Source organism: Caloenas nicobarica, chromosome 1 (assembly GCF_036013445.1).
Source record: "Caloenas nicobarica isolate bCalNic1 chromosome 1, bCalNic1.hap1, whole genome shotgun sequence".
NCBI classification, from domain to species: domain Eukaryota; kingdom Metazoa; phylum Chordata; class Aves; order Columbiformes; family Columbidae; genus Caloenas; species Caloenas nicobarica.
Genome location: NC_088245.1, coordinates 53,673,841 through 53,694,860, shown reverse-complemented (window position 1 = coordinate 53,694,860; position 21,020 = coordinate 53,673,841). Strand labels below are relative to the sequence as shown.

The 21,020-nt window shown below is 37.6% G+C and overlaps 1 protein-coding gene across 1 annotated transcript in view; it reads left to right on the top strand.

Annotated features, from left to right (window-relative positions):
• Positions 1–21,020, top strand: part of ACSS3 (acyl-CoA synthetase short chain family member 3) — an 86,635-nt gene that overhangs the window by 15,139 nt on the left and 50,476 nt on the right. The window contains 5 exon segments of the mRNA XM_065658521.1: positions 2,869–3,057; positions 8,213–8,347; positions 8,625–8,765; positions 11,027–11,107; positions 11,192–11,287. Coding sequence (XP_065514593.1) covers positions 2,869–3,057; positions 8,213–8,347; positions 8,625–8,765; positions 11,027–11,107; positions 11,192–11,287 — 642 coding nt within the window.

Below are 21,020 nucleotides of genomic sequence, written 5' to 3'. Positions count from 1 at the left end.
TCCATTGTGTTTAACTGCTTATTGCCTACTATCCACACTTACACTGAATGTAAAATCAGTCATTAAATATTGTTTTCATTGACTGTGGCCTTTTGTCAACGCTCTGCTCGAGAGTCTCACAAGCAGCAAAGATAAGGATTAGTTTTCTCAGTTCTTTGAGCTAAGGTGACATTAGCTGTGTTACAATGGGTTTGCAGATTTTAATGTTTTCACAGTAGGAAGTATAGAAAAGGGATTCGCCTTTGAAAGTAGAGTTGTTCTTACAATTACTTCCACCAATCCTGTTTAGAAATGACAGTAAATGCCAGTGTTATGGCAATAAATTCTTGTTGTGTACACTTCCAGGTCTTGTTGATTTTTGTTGGGTTTTGATAGCGTATGTCAGTTTCATAAAGTATTGATAGGTCTATAATTAAAGATACTTTCCTTTGATAATCCGTAACATTTAGTAGAACAGATCTGTTACAAATAAATCATATACATAGTTTGTGTGAGTTTTCAGCTTGGTATGGTGATGACTTTGCCTTATGAACATATTCTCTCTTGCAGCTGAAAATAACAGCAGGGATTTATGCATTGTTTATGCAGAATGGAAGCTATGCTGTTATCTCCTGATGCAAGCATGCATGCTTGGGGCTTTTGTGTTTCCATTTCCTTACATCCTGAGGCAGAAGTGTAGAAATATGCATAATGTGATTGTGGACCAGCTGTGGATTTAATGCAAACACAGGTCAAATGCATCTAGAGCTGCTGGATGTTACTGTCACAGTTTGCTGAAAATCTGAACAGATGTTCACACTGAAGAGAAGAGTGAGTAATGCTATATTATTATCTTCTTCAGTACACGTGTCAGATAGGCTTCTAGGATTAGAGGTAATTGCCCCAAGTTTTCTTGAATATGACTGTGAAGGAAAGAGCCTAATGCCTACAGATCTTGGAAAGCGACAGTGGTACTAGAATTTGAAATAATTAACTGGAATAAGGTAACTCTAAATAAAGAAAACTCAAATTTGATTAATGATATAAATGAAAGTAAAATATTTCAAAGAAAATCTACCCTCTTGAGTAGCTCATCCTTGAAAAGTGGGTCCTTCCCTCCTGTCCTGCTCGCACAATGTGAATTACTGGCCTAGGCTGCTCCCATTGCTTGCATTATTTGCTGGGTCACTGAAAATGTCTCTTACTGCTTCAGAAGCTTGGGTATTTTGTATTCTACAGGCAACACCCCCCTGCTGCTCTCAAGAGGTTTGTCTCCCCTTTCCTTTCTCTCCAGTGTGATAGTACCTGAAGAACGTCTTTCATGAGGTTAAATTTTACTTGAAACCTTATCCAGGTGATATAATGGATAAATAAAGAATAATGCAGTGCAGGTAAGATGTGAGGAATTAATATACGAGTCGACTTATGTTACACTGATAGTGAAAGGAATTAGAATGTTTAAACTTCTTATGTTTATTGTAGTATTTTCTAGTGAATGGTAACCTCTTAAAGAAGAGTTTTACTGCTGTAGGTAAGAAGAGTTCTGCTGCAAGACAGAGCAACTCCTGTGTTCTGAACTTAGATTTATATGTCTTCAATTATCCTAAGAACTTCCTAGAAAATTTAATTTTTTAGTCCTGTCACTAATGTAAAGTGGTTGCAAGCAAAACTGTTCTTGTTACATCTGACTGGCGTGCAACTGTACATATGGAGTATTCCAGTTTATGACTTCCCGGGATGGTTCTACTTCTGCCCTGTTTCCTATTAGCTCATTAGTCTACTTTGTTTCTTTTTTAGTCTTCTTTTTTTTCCTGTTAGCCTATGTTTTATGTACAGTTATATGCAGTTTTACCTCTGTTACTTACACACCTCTACATGCCGATGTCTAATTGGAACATTTAAAGGCAATGAGCAGGTTTAGATACTGAGTGTTATGCAACTGTCAGCCTCTGGAATTCGAGAAACTTCTGGCAGCTGGGTTCATTCAGGTGCTCTGGGGGAATTAGGAATTTGCTTTTCTTCTGGAAGATGCCGTGTTTTCATGCCACAACAAGCAGGTCAGGACAAGTGCATAGTGCTTGTCACAGGCTCCTGTGCTCACTCTGACAGAACTTACTAGGTGGTAAATTGTCTGTCCTGCGTACTAATGAAATATTCAATGCTAGTTTTATGACAGAAAACTATACACTGTCAAGTTAATAAATATTTTCTCATGGTGATACAGATGGTTGACATTGCTGCTGATCTGTCATGTTTCTAGGGTTCCAGTCCTTTGCTGCCATTCACATTCTGTCTTCAGGCTTCTGCATACCAAACACGAAAATGTGAAAGTGAGGAGGAAAATGATTGTTTAAATCTAAATGAATTTCTCTGAGTTTGTATTTACATTTGGTTCAGGGAATAAGATTTCTTGTCTCGGGTTCTGAGAAGTTTGCAACGCTGTAGTAGAGAAAATATTACTACATATTGATTTATGTTTCAAACTTATCTGGTTAGGACAGAATTTGAGTTATGAAATGCCCTGTTTACATCCCTTCTTAAAAGCTAAACTTGAGAAATATAAGCAGTTATCTGGATAAAAGAAATAATGGTTTGTGTCATTCAAAATTTTGCACAACATTACTATTGATTTTTTGCTCTAATGTGTAAAATAGTTAGCTTCAGTCCCTTCTAATTTTACAAAAATAGATGTATTACAGTGTTTTTTGCAAAAAAAGAAATTGTCTTGAATTTATTGAACCTGGATTACATTGTTCATCTACTTTCTGTATCACACTGGCTTATCTCCTTAATGTCCTGTGTCTGTTGATTGTGTGAAAGTTATTTTTCATGGGGCAACAGAAGATCTGGAAAAACTTTTAATATGTTGTGAATTTTTTGTCAGTACAGGTCTCCAAGTTAGCTGATGTCATGGTCAGACATGGTGTGAAGAAAGGAGACCGTGTGGTCATCTACATGCCCATGATTCCACAGACAGTGTATTGTATGCTGGCTTGTGCAAGAATAGGAGCCATCCATAGCCTGATTTTCGGTGGATTTGCATCTAAGGAGCTTTCTGTTCGCATTGATCATGCAAAGGTAATATGTATTTGGAACAACAAACACCATTGGATTAGTTATTCATATAAATCACTGTCAAAACCCTTTTCTTCCAGAGAGAGTAACATTTCTTTGTGTGGCACAGTCTCCATTTGTTTATAATACCTAACAATGAAATGTGAACAAAGTATTACATCTGTACTGAGGGTGATACTTTTATAGCAGACATTGAGATACAGATTTTGACCTCTTTTAAAAAAGCATCATTTTATTAATAGCACACTGCTATCTGTTTAGCGCATACTTTCTTCTCGTGTTTGTCAATCTTTGTCTGCAAAGCATCACCTTAAAATTGGTTTTTCACCCAGCATTTTCCTGAAGTGTATGAGGAAAATGCTGCCAGCCCTAAATGACTTCATTGGTTTACTTGATGTTTATACATATTAGGTAGTACCTTTTTCAGCTATATAGCTACTTCATCTATTTTGTACATGAATCAAGGCAGCTAGGGAACCAGTTGTGTTAAGTGACTCTGCAGAAAACATAATTAATAGAGGTGAATGCTTTAAAGGCTTCCATGTTTGGCACAAGTTGAACTTGTTTTTGAAACATTATGTAAGTCTTTGTAATGAAAACGCAGATAGTACTTTAATAACCTACATGGTAGCTTATATGTGCATATTAGTAGCTTGTGTATGCATTAGTTTCAAACCAGCTAGTGGTGTACTAGAAGTTTCTGTTCTTGTTTTCTACCAGTGAACAAGACAAAAGTCCTTGTCATCTTGATCAGTCACCTGGATCACTCAGACCATCTGTGGTTGCTTCCTATCACTGAATCACATTGGTTAGGTGTATAAGCCAAAACGTTATGCGGAGTGAAGTCCACAGGATTTCTGGAACTTTTACTTAGATTTTTGTGTACAGAAGTGCTTTTCAGATCCCTAAGGCTTGAATTTTATCAATATTTGTAAATAGGAAGTTAAATGCATTCCCCCTCCTCCCTCTTGATATTTTAACAACGCAGAAGTTAATAAAACAGCTGAAATGGTTTGTTGGAATTGTGAAAAAGAGCTAGAGGAAGGCTAACGGCAGCTCCATAGTTTTCTCTGTCTTTCTTCCTGCTCCCTCACTTTTTCAGTGAGCTCTAAAAATTAATTTTAACTCCTAGAAGCTTTTGATTAGGAAAACATAATGTAGAAGAAAAAATGATAGACTTTAAAAATGGAAGTTGCTACAATATGAATGTTTACTTTTAGAGCATTTTGCAAATATTAGCTAATTAATCCCGGTGGAATCTCTCTGAGGAACAAAGGGAGACAGCACAGTAACCATAATCCTTGCTTCATACATTAAAAAGAAAACAGGGAAAGTTTGATTTACTCAAGGTCACACAGCAAATCTTTTGCCAGGTTAGCTATAGAATTACCAGCTGCAGGCCATGGACTAAATCCTAATTTACACTCCCTTTTTCTTTTTTCTTTAAAAGGCACACCTAAATATTTTGGATGATTTTTGCTCCATCTGATGTATAATGACAGTGTAAGTAAAGAGGAGAGGCACAGCCTCAATCTAAATTTCAAAACATGCCCCAATTTTGCAATACTGTAAAGCTTTCTTGATAAGTGAATTGCACACTACTGAGGTTATATTTAAAATATGTATATAAGTAGCTCTGATAGATGTTATTTTGCTGAACTCAGAAGTTAATTGAAGCAGTCTCAAAAACCCTAACCATTCTATTAGGCTTTTATGTGAATTGGTTTAGATGCTGCAGTATAGGACCTGATGTTGGTAAGATTAATTAGAAAGAGTTGCAGATGTGGAATGGAAAGCTGGCTGTGAGATGTTCTTGTGGAAGAAAGGTCAAACTTCACATTTTATTGGAAGATATAAGTGACAGAAAAAACAAGCACTTTCTGGTGACTATGAAAAGGTACATATACTTTACCAGCTTACCTTAATTTATCTTGAATTTTAAATAGGTCTGGGAATGCCGCAAAGTCCTGCAGCTGTTAATTTTTACTCTTGTCAGGTATCGGCAGTTACCGACGTTCTGCAGTGAATTGTGATGAAGTGGTACAGAGCGTGAGAAGAGGCATTTCTTGTCACCTTTCTTTTCACCTGAATCTGGAAATATATAATTTGCAATATCAAAACAATACATAGTTTCGAAGGACATTAACTATATTTTGAGAAATTGACATGGCATCTGTTTAAGCATTTTATCTTAGTAAACTAGGAACACTGAGAAGGATACTTAAGAACAATATGCTTATATGCCTGTTTGACAGGGTAGTTGCTATGCCTTCAGCAACCAAATTTTCTCACGTTTTTTGAATCACAATGATTATATAGCAATTCCAGAGGGTTTTTTAGATTTTAAGTCCGAACCCTGCAAAATAAAGTGCAAGTAATGGAGCTTTTCAGATGTGGGATTTTCAGAAATGCTTCAGTGAAGCTGCGTTACGATTTGCAAGTGAAGAATAATTCTTTGAAATACAAAGTGTACGAGACACCCACGTTATTCAAAACGAGCTATTACTGTCTTCCATTAAGGTCAGAAATACTGCATTCCTCACTTATTTAGAGTTGGCATATTTGGAGATTTTAATGAGTTCCTTGAGAAAATGAGCTAGTATTTTTTAACAGTTTATTCTGAATAAGACATAGTTCCTGCACACAAGTATGGCTATGAATGGTTACCCCTGCTTCTCATCATAAGATGATCCAACCTTTTGAGTAATTATGCAGAAAGCTCAACTGCTGATACAGAAGATGCCCAACTGCCTTATCATAGTTGCAGTCCTGTCTTGGCTTCTCTTGAAGCATCGTTTATTTTTGGAATATGTGTTGTAGATGAGAAGGCAATGTCTTGCTTTTTATTTTTGACTACTTGTATGGTCTGATTCGGGTCTCTTTCTTTAGAGCACTGGGTAATATCTGGCAGAACTACATGTGCATGTTAATCTGACATGGATCATCTAACTGCAATGCCAGAGCAGTACCAGCAGGTGCAGCAGAACTATATAATGACTGCATAAGCACCGGATATCATAAAATGCCTGTCACTTTTTATAAGGAGGAGAGAAGCACAACAAAAGTGCAGTAAGTTTGAGCGTAGCCTTGTGATCACATGTGTGGCTGTGGCACAAGGAGAAAAGAGTTTTTTGTGTTGAATAGTGAGGGACCGAGTGCTGGATCTCTCTGTAAACCTCTTCATGACACTCTTGACATTTTGTGCCCTGAAGGTTTTCTGTGTGGACTTTTTGCAGCTTCATTAGTTGGCCCAATAAAATATATTTATTGCTTTTTCTAAACTTTGCCTTGTGTGCTATTAGAGACAATAGGAAAATTTGTAGCAGGTGTCTTTACAACAGAATAAAATTGTTGGTCTGGTACTATTTGGCCTTGCTTTGTGTCACTTCTACTTTTTCATACTGTTTAATTTTTTTTGTTCCTACAGCTCACTGTTGCTGGCATTCCTTTACCAACAAACCTTTGAACTTTCCTGCTTTTCCTTCAGACTAGCTATATTTCAGTCTAATCTTATTGTGCAGGACTACATGGAGCCACAGAAGAGGTGGGAGATGGGTGTATAAAAGCAACATGGGAACAGAGATGCAGGGAAAGTAAAGTCAGTAGGCAGAGTGGTAAAACACTGGAAAATAGCAGTTAAAGCCAGTAACGGAGCTTCGATTTGCACAGAGTGATCCACGATGCTTCCAAGTAGTAACCCTCACTTGGGAAATACATCACCTTAGGCAATTTAGTATTGGTTATTTTTAGACTTCCTTGTGGCATACGGAATAGTTGATGTGCAGAGGCGGCACTATTTACAAATGACTGTAAACCTAGTATTGACAACAGTCTTTCATCTTAACAATTGAACAGAACTGTGTTAATATCTTTCATTAATTACAGTCTAATTTCAGGGTAGCCTCTAGATGAATTTTCAGCTTAACTGCATTGTGTTGTGTCATCTTTCATAAAATCAGTACATCCCAAAAGAGAAAGATGACAAATGCTGAAATTTTAAAGCTCGTCTGAAGTCTTTATTTTGAATACAAACTAATTGGCAAACTTCCCTGAATGGCAGATTTGGACAGGAAATATTTTATTATTGCAAAAGAAAACAGTTTAATCTGTGCTTTCTGTTCTGAGTTTAATGCAGCCTTAACTGTGGTATTGTGGTTGGTGCCTACTTAATGAGATTTATGCTAATACATCCAATTAGCAAAACAGTTTGATCAAACTGAGGGGCATAAGATAAACATACTTCTAACGTTCCAAAAGCACGGAGATTGAAGACTCATTCTTCTCCAATTAAAATATGTTCTAACACATTGTTTCTTTGGTGTTACCTTTTGTTTCCTGAAAGACAAGAAATAAAAATACTAGTTTTGGAGCTAAGTCAAAATAGTTTGTATGCAGATTTCTTGACTTAAGAAATCTTGTGTAAAACCTGAGGTTAATTTAATGACAGAGATGCTAAATCCACATTTGCAAATATAAATTATTCTAAAAAAACCCCAGAACTACAGAAATCTGATTTTTAGTGGTTTCCCATCCTAAATCCTGCAGCCATCACTTTCTTTACTTCCTTCATGTGCCTTAACAACTTTAGCTTATTTTCTTCCTGTGATTCTACTTTCCTGTCAGCTCTTGTTTGCCTTCTTTTTTTCTCTTTCCCCTGTTTTCCCTCCTGTTCCATTTAATTACAGGCTGGAAAAGAGCCAGCAAAGTGCTATAGCTAGTTTTGAAATATGCTATTGCGTGCAGGCAGATAATTAGAAAACAGGCTGAAGAGGACAGATAATTGTTGACATCACCGTACTGTTTTTCCGTAATGGAGAGACTAAGATGGAGATGGGCTTTTCTCTCTGTTCATTAATTTTTGTGCAACTTCAAAGAACTTAATGCTGCTAATTTCTTACTCAAATTTGTTTGAAAATGGTGAGGAGTGTCGGAAGTTGTTAGCGTGCTCCTGAACAAAAAACGAATGCGTGGACAGCAAGATCACACAAGCTTGACTTCCTTAGAAAGCTGATCTAAACCCGGTTTCTAATGACGTGAAGATAGATTGTATACATTTAGTGTCATTAATCAAAGAGTATCATGGAAAAGATGTTATTAGTTTGCATATATAGAATATATTGCAAATGTATATATTAACAATCTAAATTCTTTATTTTAGCCCAAGCTTATTGTAACGGCAAGTTTTGGAGTAGAACCAAAAAGGAAAGTGGAATACATATCCCTCCTAGAAGCAGCACTGGCAATGGTACAGAGAAAACCTGATAAAGTTCTTGTTTACAAGCGACCTAATTTGGTGGGTGTACAGTTGTTGTGCCTTTTATGTTAACTTTCAGATGCACATGCCTTCTCACTTTTACAAGTAAAATTTTGGTTTGTAGTTTGTCTTTGAATTTTATGGGGGAACTTTATATTCATAAGATTTAAATAGTAAATAGAACTAATGCAGCAGAGAGATTACTATGCAGAAAATTGAATAATACTTTCCAAAAAATTGAAAGTATGTGTTTTTTGATCCACTTCCATTGATTGTCTGTTTTTCTTTTGACGCTTTACTATTTTTCAATGGGCAGGGCCCTGTTCGTCTTGCCCCAGGACGCGATCTTGACTGGGAAGAAGAGCTTGCAAAAGCACAGTGTTATAAATGTGTCTCCGTTTCCTCAGACCATCCACTTTATATTCTGTATACATCTGGAACAACAGGCTTGCCCAAGGTAAAGGACCATCTGTAGTTTGAGTGTTTGTGACCAACCTATTCGCAGTTCCACTTGAGAAAATAGTTAATTAAAAAGGTTGGAAATGTTTGCCAGTGCTCAGTGCTCAGTGAATGATAATCATTGCTAGAAATGGTTTAATCTCATTTATTCACATTTCATTACTTTAAAGTCAATGTTTAGGAATAAATTATATTTGTTTATTTAAATAGCAGTAATATAAAGTTAAACTACATTTACTTCAAAAAGTTTGTACAGTACAAACTTGTGAGGACAACAGAATGTCTTTTATTTATTAATATTTTCTGTGTTCTGAGATGAGCATAGTATAGTCACTTAATAGCAAGATCAGTTAATGTATCACTTGTGTGATAGCATTTATTGCTGAATAGTCTTATTCATTGTTTACATATTAGCTAATCTTCCTATAGATAAGATGTAGTGAGTGACATTACAGATTAAATGTAATTAAGCATGTTCTGAAGTCTTGTGATACTGAACAGTTCTGAGAAAATAATTCCCATGAAAATGAAAGTTTAGATTAAGTGAAAACTGACAGAGGGCATTGTTTGAAAATGTTTGCTTTAAAACATCAATTAGTCTTAATGATTTATTGTTAAAAGATCTTATTTTAAAAGCAAACTCTTGAGTGTTTGCTTGGTACTTACAATTTTCTTTTAAAGCTCAGTATAATTTTCAGGCAGTGATCTTACCACCACAAATTTAGAGACAAGTATCACGCGCCCAGTACTAGTCTGAGCACTGCCACATCCAGGGATGTGTGATACCGGGCACTTTAAAGCAAATTAATAATTTAATTATAATGTCACGAAGTCCGAGATAAGATCCTTTGTTACAAAAGGTGTTTTGCTCAACTGTTAGTTTCAAAATACAGTATCTCAGAGATAAAAGGTGTTGGAAGTTTACTTCACTGTGTTGGCTCTCCACAGAAAAAAATACAGACGCCTTGAATGCAGCACCCTTCTAATAGGGAGAGTGTCAACCAGCACCATGCTACAATGAGTAACTTAATGAATAAAATAACTTTTTTATTCATGTGAAGAACTTACTTTTAAATGGTCATGCAAGTAAAATTACTCAGTTATGACCTTCATAACAAAACTTTTTTTAATCTCAGAGCAGGGACTAAGAAGCTGAGCCTAACACAGGCAATCTGCTTTCTGAAATTTGTGACGTGTTAGTTAACCATCCTCTGCTGTGGCAATCTCTATTTCACTGAGTTAATATGTGTCTGCAGTCCCTCCTCTCTTGGACAAGGACTAAAAGTGACTATTTCATTATATTAACTACATAAAGAGAATGTATCATGCCCAGCACAGACAGAGCGCTGCGTTGTAATGTCTGCACTGTAGACATTTTTTTGGTTAGAGGAATCTCACATGGATTTTTGTTCACGATATAGTTTACTTAATTCTTTATTCTAGAAACAGCATACTAGAAGATGATGAAATGTATATTAAGCATAAAAATATTACAAAATATTTCAAAATTTGTCTAATTAATGGTGTTCCAGAGCTGGTTTTTGGCTTATTAAGGTGCACAGTTCTATTGCTACTCTCTTGTTCTAGTTTTCTAATCCCTCTTTTTACTAAGACTGGGATGTTCTTCATTTGCTTTTGTTTGTATACTTCAGGCTAGATATTAAACCTTTCAAAAATAGACACCTGGTTTAAGCCAGTTTTACAACATCTTTAAAAAGAGCCAGTGCAGAAAGAGGGGTACATTTCAGGGAGTAATTCACTCTAGCTATTTTAGGCATCGGCTACTCCACAAGTGCATCTCTTTTCCACTGATGAGTTTGAAACATGCCTAGCATTTAGATGGCCACAGTTTAAGTGAGGTAAATACTCAAATCTCTTTTTTTTTGGTCAGCATATGTTGTCCAAATATTTGTATATCTGGTTTTAATGAGAGAATTCTAGTCTTTGTTAGTTATCTTCTGAAAATTATTGTCATCTAGGGCTTGGGGTTTTTTTTGTTTGTTTGGTTTTTTGTGTATATGGTGTTTGGTTTTTTTTTTTTTTATTGTATGTTTGTTAGTTCGTTTTCCAAAATTACTTCTTCAGTGAGAATGCTAGCACAAGCATTTACTTACTGGAATGGATCCTTTTCTTAAGTGAGGAGTATTGAAATTAAACAACTTTAAGTCTATTACTGCTAAAACCCACAAAATTTCATTGAAGACAGGAATACCATTGCATTCTTCAAATGATCTTAAATATTCAAATTTTCTTATTTAGGGTGTTGTCAGACCAACAGGTGGCTATGCAGTTATGCTGAACTGGACCATGTCAGCTGTATATGGACTCAAGCCCGGTGAGGTAATTCTGTTTAAATGTCATGTAAATTTTTTTTAACTCCTCTCAAAAACTCCTCACTATATTTATGTTTGTATTTCATTTTAGGTATGGTGGGCAGCTTCTGATTTAGGCTGGGTTGTTGGTCATTCCTACATTTGCTATGGACCCCTTCTTCATGGGAATACTACGGTTTTGTATGAGGTATGATCCATTCTAAAAAGCCAGCCTTTGAGAAGGCAGAATCTCCTCCCATTGATGATCTTCATGATCCTGTTTATGCCTGTCCATTCTTCATGCCATATATATTTAAATTGCATCTCTATCTTCAGTGTTTATACTCTTCTAACAGCAATTCCTAAGGAAAACTTACTTCACTGTCCTTCCAACTTCTCTGCTTCATCTGGGTGACTGATGATGGTCAATGGGGCAAGGAACACCAAAACAGCAGACCTAGAAATGGCAGATGTTGGAGTGTACTTGCGTTGCTGAGGCTTCAGCCACAGGCTATTAGATTGCCTTTATTAAGGATATAGGAGAGGATGATGTGTTTTGCGTGTCTGGAGATGACAAATTCTTACTGGATCTGAGTTGGAGGCAATTGGAGCCAGAACTCTTTAGGAGTTGTCTTTTCTTTCCTCCCTCTACCACTCAAGCCAAGACTCAGATGACATTCAGGGCTTGGCCCTTCTCCTTGGAGGATAAAACTCAGTGGGATGGAGAGGAAACTGGTCCAGTTAGAGTGGCCTGCTGCACCCTAACTTTGGTGCTCACAAAAGCAATCACGCTGCCTTATGTTGTTACTTTTTCAGAAGTTATTGTTGATTCTTTAATCACTAGGCAAGAAGAAACAGTGTTGTTTGAAACGTCTTTATTCTTCAGGGAGTGAATCCAGTATCCATCAGTAAAAGTGAAGGACATTTTATGTAAAAGCACCAATGCTGTTAGCTCTTAAGCATGCTGAGACTTGGTTGCCTGCATTCAGCTGACGTTAGGAATTCTGGATATGTCCCAACTTCTGCAACACCATGCAGAGTGAAGGCCACTTAGTAATTGTTCTGTCTTTTTCAGCGATCCTAGAGGCGGAAGCTGTTTTAGCTGTGCTATTGTGGTATGCTCATCACCTGTGTTGATTTGCAGTGGTAATTAGAAACCTGTGGACTGTTAAAGGAAATTCAGCTGTAACTCATGGGAGAGTATAGAAGAGCTGTAAAAGTATAGTGAATGTATTGATACTGAGGGCATGAAAAAAGCTTACAAAACAAGCTTTGATGACACTGTGGATACAGCAGTTGTTAGAGGACCATTTGTAGCCAGTTTTTGTGGAGCAGGGGACATGGCAGAAACATACTAGTTTGCAGACCATCAAGAGTACAGAAGTTCTGCGTAAGGGAATGTGTATTATGCTTAAACTTTCTCTATCTTCCTGCTAATACACCACACAAGTGAAGATGACCATGCTAGAACGGAAATGGATTGTTGCTGTTTTCAGGAACAAGAATTATCAGGACAATCCTTAGCTGTTTGCACAACCAGGTAAGGCCTGTGCTGCACCATGGTCAGAGTGTACTTTATGTGTAGGGGCACCGTGTGGGGCGCAGGAGTACGCAGTAGCTCTCGCGATGTTTCTTGGCGTTAAGGACATCATGAATGATACTGTCGCTTCCTGGCAAGAAGGCACTGGCATACGTTATGGTTCTGTGACCGGAGGTATGGAATATAGGGCTTGTAGAAATTTTATGGTGGAGCCTACTGATGATGTATGAACTGACGTGCTACTGTCATCTGCATGAAATGGATGAAAGGGACAGCTTGACAGCTTGAAGAGCCTTCAGTCAGGGCAGCAAAGATCTGTAGGATGATTTGAACTGCATTTTTGGTCCAGTGAACAAGGATAAATGTAGTCTAAAATAAGCTACAAATAACATCTAGTGGGAGATGTGAGGAGCACTGGAATTAAATGGTTTAATCTACTAATCTGCTCTAATTCACCTCACTATTTGCTATGTAAACGAAGTCCGTGGCACCATATGTGCTCATATTCATGTTTCATGTTATTAATTCACCTGGTACTAAGTTTATTTTTACCAGTGCATGTAGAAGGAAGAAGATTGGTAGTCTCTCACAGAGCAGGAGATTGTGCCTAGCTGACACCTGTGTATGTTGCTTTGTGCAAAATCCTGTTGTTTATCATTTTAATAATAGAAGAATGTAAAATAAGAAACAAAATGCAATGTTTAAAAGCAAAGCAAATTCTGAGGTCTTGCAACTGTGGTTTGGAATTTGTTCTTGTCTTTGTGGTTAACTTTTAACTTCGTGGTTAACTTCTTTTCACGGAAAGACTGTGGGAAACATGTTAATGTTTTGTGAAACAGAAAATGAGCTTCTCGTCAGGATGTTTTTGTACCACATCATTTTGAGATCTGTAGGATCTGAGGCATATAGCTTTGGTTTTTTAGCTTTTAGGCATTGAATTGATTTTTTTAATACTCTCTCAGAAAAGCAAGTTTGCAAAACAAATATTTTTTAATTAAATATTAAAGTACACAAAGTGATAACAACAAGCACAAGGGGTTTTTTTTCCCCAAATGGCTTGGACAGAGAAACTCAAATGCTTTAATGCTCCCAGCCAACAACTGCCGCAGCTGAAGAAAACTTAAAACAAATGACTATTCTTAGTTTGAAACTCAATGTACTTTCTGTCCAGATGAAGTTTACTAACTTGTTTACTATGTTAGTGTTTGGCATGAAAGCTTGCAATGAGTGTATGACTGAAATACATGACACAGAGAATTTCTGCAATGCAACTATGGCAATAAAAATCATTTGTTTGAGACTTGCTTAAGTTTAGCTCTGTTTTGAAGAGTCTCTGATATACTAACCTGGTGGAATCCACTTGCTGCTGTGAATTTACAGACTGGATCACCGTGGAACTTCTGAAAGCTTTTGAGTCAATGACAAGTGTCTGCTTGCTGATTGTAGGACTGAGGCTTGGTTCTTAGTGCATGATACAGCTGTGTACTGGGACATACGATGTGGTGGAACATATGAAAGTTCTGAAGGACATTAGGAAGCAAAGTTATTTCTAGGACATCACAAATTAAACGTAATCAAGTAGTTTTAAAACAAAGGAGGAAGGAGTTTGTTTAAAAGTGGTGGGGCAATGTTCTAGGAAAAGGAAAAAAGGCAGAATTCAAGAGGAGTGAGTAAGTGAAATAACATGTTAAACTCATGAGGTAGACTCCCTTGCAGAAAATTTTCCCAAAATGCATATGTTCAAATACATATATATACCTACATTTGTATAGATGGATAAAAATGTCCAGAAGAACTAACACTATATACTTGTATACTTGAACTTGCAAATAACTTCAGATGCAGAGGTGGATTTGTGACATTTTGTAGTATGGGCACATACTCTACAGCTGTGCTACACCTTTTGCTCATCCCAGAGGTCATTTTTTGTCATATTCGTCCTGTGTGTTGTTTGTTTATGTAGGGCAAGCGTGGATACATCTGTGAGAACTCCTCAAGGTTCACTAACTAATTTGGGGATTGATTTAATATCATGAGTTAAATCATGTAGGCTCTCAATTAACTGCTAATGAAAGAAAGAGATTTCTATTGCACATAAAAATATCATTTTTCCTGTGAACAAGAGAAACAGTCTGGACACTCTTTTGCACGTTATGTGGTAGCAGAAGAGACCACTGTGAACAAGAGGAACGAGCTTTGGCTCTGAAAAATTAACTGAAGTATGCGTGGCTTTGCATACTGAGGTATTCAGTGTACATTTTTCGCCTACCTCTTCCTGAGGTGAAAGGGTGAGGAAGAACAGTCTGTCCTGCATGCAGATCTCGCAGGACTCCATTTGTCCCTCTCCTGTCAGGTGGTAACCATCTTGGCTGTTACATCTTCATAGTATGTAGAGACCCCGTGAAATCTTTGGAAATTCAGTATCCTTAAGCAAAAAAACCTGTTCAAAAAAACCTTGTTCAGTTGTCTGGAAGTGAAGGCTTAAAAGGATATGTGGACATCACTGTAAGCTATGTTTAATTAAGTACTATCATGCTGTCCTTCAATCTTGAATCTGCTTTCCCAGCAACTTAAATTATTTGTATAGGTAATCAGAGTTAATAAGGATGTTCAAGATTTGTGAGGCAGAAATATAATCTAGGAAAATAATATCTATTCTTTGCCAGTCTTATTGTTGATGACATTTTTTGTGTTAGATAGTGTGGATCAGTATGTGAGGTTAATTTTCTGATACTAATATATGCTCTACACGCAAGACAGAAGTCTTTTTCTTACTTCACTTGGATCTGTTTGCACAGATAAATAAATCTTCTGGGCGAAGTGAAGAGGCAGACAAGCACAGCACAGGGCTGTGCCTTCTCAGATCAGTTATGTGGGTCACCAACTCTTCAGTATGGAATAGTCCTCTGGTTACGATCATTGCTGGGTCTGCGGGACAAGAAATAGTAAACCGTCAGCTGTTTTGACTAAAGACTTTGTAGGCCGAATTCTTATTTGTATGTGTAGGCGTCTGAGAAATCTCAGCATATGCTGCTAAGAGCTCGTCCTCGCAGTGTCAGTGTGTGTCATACATGTGCATTCCCGTATGCAGATGGGTGTTCGTAAAGGTAAGCCTATGTGCTATGTGAGTATACCTGTATAGATAGTAATCTTTTTTCCCCCTCATGTCCATGACTGTTTCTTGTATTTCTATTTAATCATCCACAGTTTTCAGTTGATTTATTCAACTGTTCTGTCTACTAGTCAAGAAGTATTGCTTTGATTTTTCTTTTTTTTTGTATTTTAGAATCCTTTTACTTTATGAATAATCTCTTAAGTTCCTTTGCTTTTTAATCAAGAGATTTTGGAGACAGTGAACACATAACATACCTATTTGGAGTGTATTGACATTAAATGTGTGAGTTTAGCTGAAATTTGGAGAAGAAAGAAATTGAGCTCTTTTCTAGGCTGATTTCATAACTCGCACAATTTGCCTAATGTTGGGTACTTTTCAAACCCCATCTCCATCTTTACGTCATCTCCAGATGCTCAATATAGTTCTAGTATGCAATTTTGGGGGCTTCAGTGGCTTCAGGATCTCTACAAACAATTAATCAGAGAACTGCATTTATAAATGACTTTCAGTAGAAAAATAGAAATGAAATAGTAAAAATAAATAGACATAGTTTTTATTCCTTTTCAAGTTTAATTCTATTAAAAAAGAGTTCCATTTTCTATTTTATCCTGAAAACCTCCAGTGGTTTCCCTACTAAATTCATAGTATTTTAAGACTGGGGACCACTGTGGTTGACTTCTCTGCTATTCTGAAAGATAAGGAACAAAAAACTTCATCCAGTAGCAGAAATACACATTTATAGAATCAAATACCATATTAGCTTGAGTATTAAATTACTATAGTCTAATTAATGTTTAAACACCTAATAGATGTTAATTAGACTCTTCATTCCAAAGGGATTAACTCGCCACTACCATGCTGGTTAAATAGAAAAGGAAAGCCATGTGAGAAAAATGGCAGTTTCTTGGAGATAAGGAAAAGACTTTGATAGTTTTATAGTGGCTATTTTTGACCACTGGTACACTGGGCCACATTAAAATTGTTGCTTGAATTTAACAGGAAAGAATCACTAAAATAAATACGGCAATGAAGAGGTTTTCATTCTAGCAAGTGTAGAGTAAGACAAAGAACAGAGGAGAGTGATGAGTTCCTTCAGCAGTCTCTGTTACACAGTTGTCTTACAGTGAAGTTTTGTCTCTGTGTGAATGTGTGGGGATATTATAATTATAAAGGCACCTCTGAATTTAAGATGTGGTGGTTTTGGAAAATAAAGAGTAAAAATACCATTTCTTTAACAGTGAATGTTAAAGAAAAATCAGAGTTGACCTGCATGTCTGCTTTGTGATTTTTGCTCTTGGTGAGAACATTATTAAACAGTGATTGTACATTTCCCAATTTTCTTTTTCTGGGATTCCACCAGGTGAGTCTTCAGACAGTGTTCATGACATCAGTGTCATTTTTTTGAGGATTAAAAATAGGAAGAAACGGAAGGATTCTGTACACACAGGGAGGAAAATAATGCTTATAAAGAGGAACAGTATATAATTTTTCCTCTGCTCAGAAGACTTTCTTAGTGATGACTATTCATAAATTTGTAGTCAAAGCTTTTCCTAAGTGATAGCCTAATGATGGGGTTTGGGTTAGGGAGGATCAGTGTTCTGTTTAGGTACGGGGAAAGAACACCTCATCCATTTGTCAAGGGACGACCACTAGTGAATATCAACTGGGCTGACTTCATACCCTCACTTCTTAAAGTGATTTGTTTATTTTTAAATTACTTAGTGGGTGACAACTTGTCATTTCAACAATTGCTATGGAAACTACCTGCTTTCAGTTTTTACTTGCTGTAACACCATTGTCAGGAATGTGAAAACAGTAATGAATTCCTTCAAATACAGCAAGGTTGTTGTGTGGTGTGGTTTTTTGTTGTTTTTGTTTTGTTTTGTTTTTTAATCTCTCTTGGATTGTTTTTCTCCAAGGCATGACAAACTTGACAAACTTTAGCTATAAATAAGCTACTTGAAGTCTCACAGCCCACTGTGGGTTGCTCTCGCTGATGGAATTGCAGGCTGTAAGCAACAGAGCAGCATGAAGAAGAAGTCTAGCTGCTACCTGGGATGTCAGGAAAAAGGCAGCATTTTGTTAATAGTTACTTCAATGCTTCTGCCTTTGAGTTGGAGCTTGGGTGAGGAAGAGGATGCCCACACTTGCCAAGGAGCCGTGCTGCATTCGAGTGGTCCAGGACAGAGAAGGAGCTGTTGCCACACACAGAGCTGTAGGAAGACACACGGAGCCTTCCTCACAGTGCTCACTGGGGTTCTTCCAGTCCCTGGAGTTGCAACAAATCTGAAGGGTAGACAACAAGAGCAACAAGTTTAAAATTACTCTCATTTGGCACAGTTCTTTGAGGCACCCAGTCTTTCTACAGTTCTTGTAAGCCATTATCATCAGCTTACAAAGCAGACTCTGTGAAGGTTGCCAGTTTTGTGATGTTTCTGCCATCATTGACACTGGCTGTATTTGTGGAGTGAGTTCAGTAGGATGTATCATCTCAAGTCCTTAGTGGAGGTTTGGCAACAGGACCAGCAGCAGGAGGATGAATGCCTCTGTGAATATTTCCTTTTGAATCCTGATGTGTCAGGATTTGGTGTGTGCTTTGGTGTCAGCAGGTTTTGGTGGCAAGGAGTTCCATGTGTAATACTTGCTATGCAGAGAATTTCCTCCTCATAATTTTGAATTTAATTGAATAGCCCCTTGTCGTTAGGAGTCAAACAGAAAGGGCATCGCTGAGCTGTTACTGATGCATTGTTGGTTATTTTATTATAGCTCCTTTTATATGTCTCTTCCCTCAAGTGATCCACCCCAGTGGCTTCCAACTTTCTCCATAGGAGAACGTTTCTATCCCCTTGATTGTTCTTGCTGCCTGACTATGAATCTTGTTTCATAATCATGTATTATCTTTCAACTCATTCTGCCTGAGGATGTTTGCTCAGCTGGTAGACATCTGACAAATTACATGCTAAATCTAGGTATTTCCAGAAGGATGTTCCTATCTGTCTGTCTGTCTCAGAGTCTCTCGGTACGTTATTAAAAGAAAGTCTTTTCTACTTGAATCCTCGTAGCTGATACAAGAAGTGTCTGTGTCTACTTTTCTTTTTTTAAATTAGGTGAGGTGGACCGCTCTCTGCCTTGTTCTTGTTTACCATGCTCTTGGTTCCTGACAACCACAGATATAATTTCCAGTAACTTTTACAATAAATTTTCATCTCCAGTATTGATGCAAATACTGAATAGCAACAGGTCTTGATCTGATCCCTGCAGAAATCCAGCGGAAACCTTTCCGTTGCTCATTGTCCCCAATTGACTCAGCAATCTGTCAGCATATTCTGAATTCAGTTACCCTGTGCTTTCTTGTTTATATTGCTAACTTTTTAAAAATCAAAATTGCAAGTGGTAATAAGCCACTCATGGCATCTTGCAGTAATTCTTAAAATTTTAGTATAATAAATGAGAACTCTCTTTGGCCATTTTATTTGTAGGTTTTTTTGGCTTTGAAATCATTTCTCACTGTCTCAGATTTGTTTTGCCTATGTCAGTTTTTGTTTATGCGTTTTCTAAACTGTGAACAGCTGCCAAGGCACAGGGGAAGTTTTTCTGCAGAATCAGTAAGAATATTTTACAGCTGGGACAGATGATTTTTTTGTTGTTGTTGTTGTTGTTTTTTTCCTAAATGAATATTTTAAGTGTCGCCTTATTCTTTGGGTATTATTTCTTATTGACTGTCAGGGGAACTTTCTATTCCTTTCCTTATGCTGTTTGTGTTGTTCTTATTTGTTTTTCCTCTTAGATCTGAGAATGATACTTCTCCAAACCAGAGCCATTGTAGCTTGTCATATAAATGTCAAGCTGTCAGAGCCCTGCGGGCCTCCCCACGCCCTCCTGAAGCTTCAGCTGCTTGTGTCGAAGATGCTCCAAGGCTCAGGCTTGAACTTGCTGAAGGTGTGAGGCCCAGGCATGGCTGCGATGTAGGTTGGTCAGGGACCGAGGGTGACGACCTGAGCGTCAATCACCTCCTGAGCAAGGGGAAGCTCCTTGTGACTCTTGTCACAACTCTCCTGTTTTCCCGGTGGCCCAAGGTTACACAGCTGCACCGTGGCAAACCTGGCCTTGAGCTCCAGCAGCCCAGCCTGTAGGAGGGAGTGGATGTGCTCAGGGCTGGATACAGCCCTTTTATAGGCTTTGGGAACTTCCCTTTGGTTAAAAATAACAGCCTACATTACTACGGGCAAACTGACCAGTTTCAGATTGCTCCACAGGTAGGTTTGTTGTTGTCCAAGATGATTATAAATGGTGCTAGTTCAATTACATAATTAATGAGAAGTTTATGGAAATAGAATTTTTCAGTCTAAGATCATTTACGTGTATGTTAGTGATGTGGGCTTGAACTCCTAGCCAGATGGTAGCAGATCTGCAGGTATGGTGAACCTTATAGGGAGGTGACGTGAACTTGAATAAAGAGGTTCAAGAACCGATATTGAACACTTGAATGAATATATGAAAGTTGTGATGAAGAAGTGTGCTAGGAGGACGCTAAAGACAGTTTTGTGAAAGATTTTTCTTTGGAAACTGTGCATTATGTGACAGAAAAAAAGGACATAATTCACATTTTTGGCAAGCAATTATCGTTCTTTTGCATTTCTTTTTGGTAATTTATGGTAGAATATTAGCAAAAAGAGAGCTTTTGGGTTTGGTGATAATCCTCCCTGCTACTTTGGCTGAGGACTGTTTATTTTGTTCATTTGCTCTCCATTTACTTCTCCATCCTTTTGAAAAAAAAAAAAAAAAAGCTTTTCAATTGTGCATTATTTTGCCTTTTTTTTTTTTTTTTTACGGTGATCCTCTGCTGCAGCGCTCCTCTCACCGGCAATATCTCACTGTAGGGCTGCAAAGCCCACTGTATGTATCTGACCTCAGGCATCCTGCATTCTTTAAATCTGCCAAATGGTTCATCGGTGGTCTTGCCAGTGTCGAGGCGCAGGTGGACACAGAGCAAGCCAGGGGGAGGTTGCAGTGGGAGGGCAGGTGGGAGCGAGGGAAAGGGATGAGTTCCTGGGAGCTGCGTCACAGCCAGCATGCTGCTTTTTGTGTGGGGATGGGGCAACTAACTTGATGAGCGTGTGTTTTCATAAGGATATTTATTGTGTTAGTAGTGCCTCATTAGCAGAGTAGAACTAGTGGATTTAGCAAATTATTCGAGGTGTTCAAATGCCCGTGTTCGTTTTGCATCTTGGTAAAGTGAAAAGAATTAAGAGTTTCATATGCTGTTTTCTTTCCAATGGCCCTATT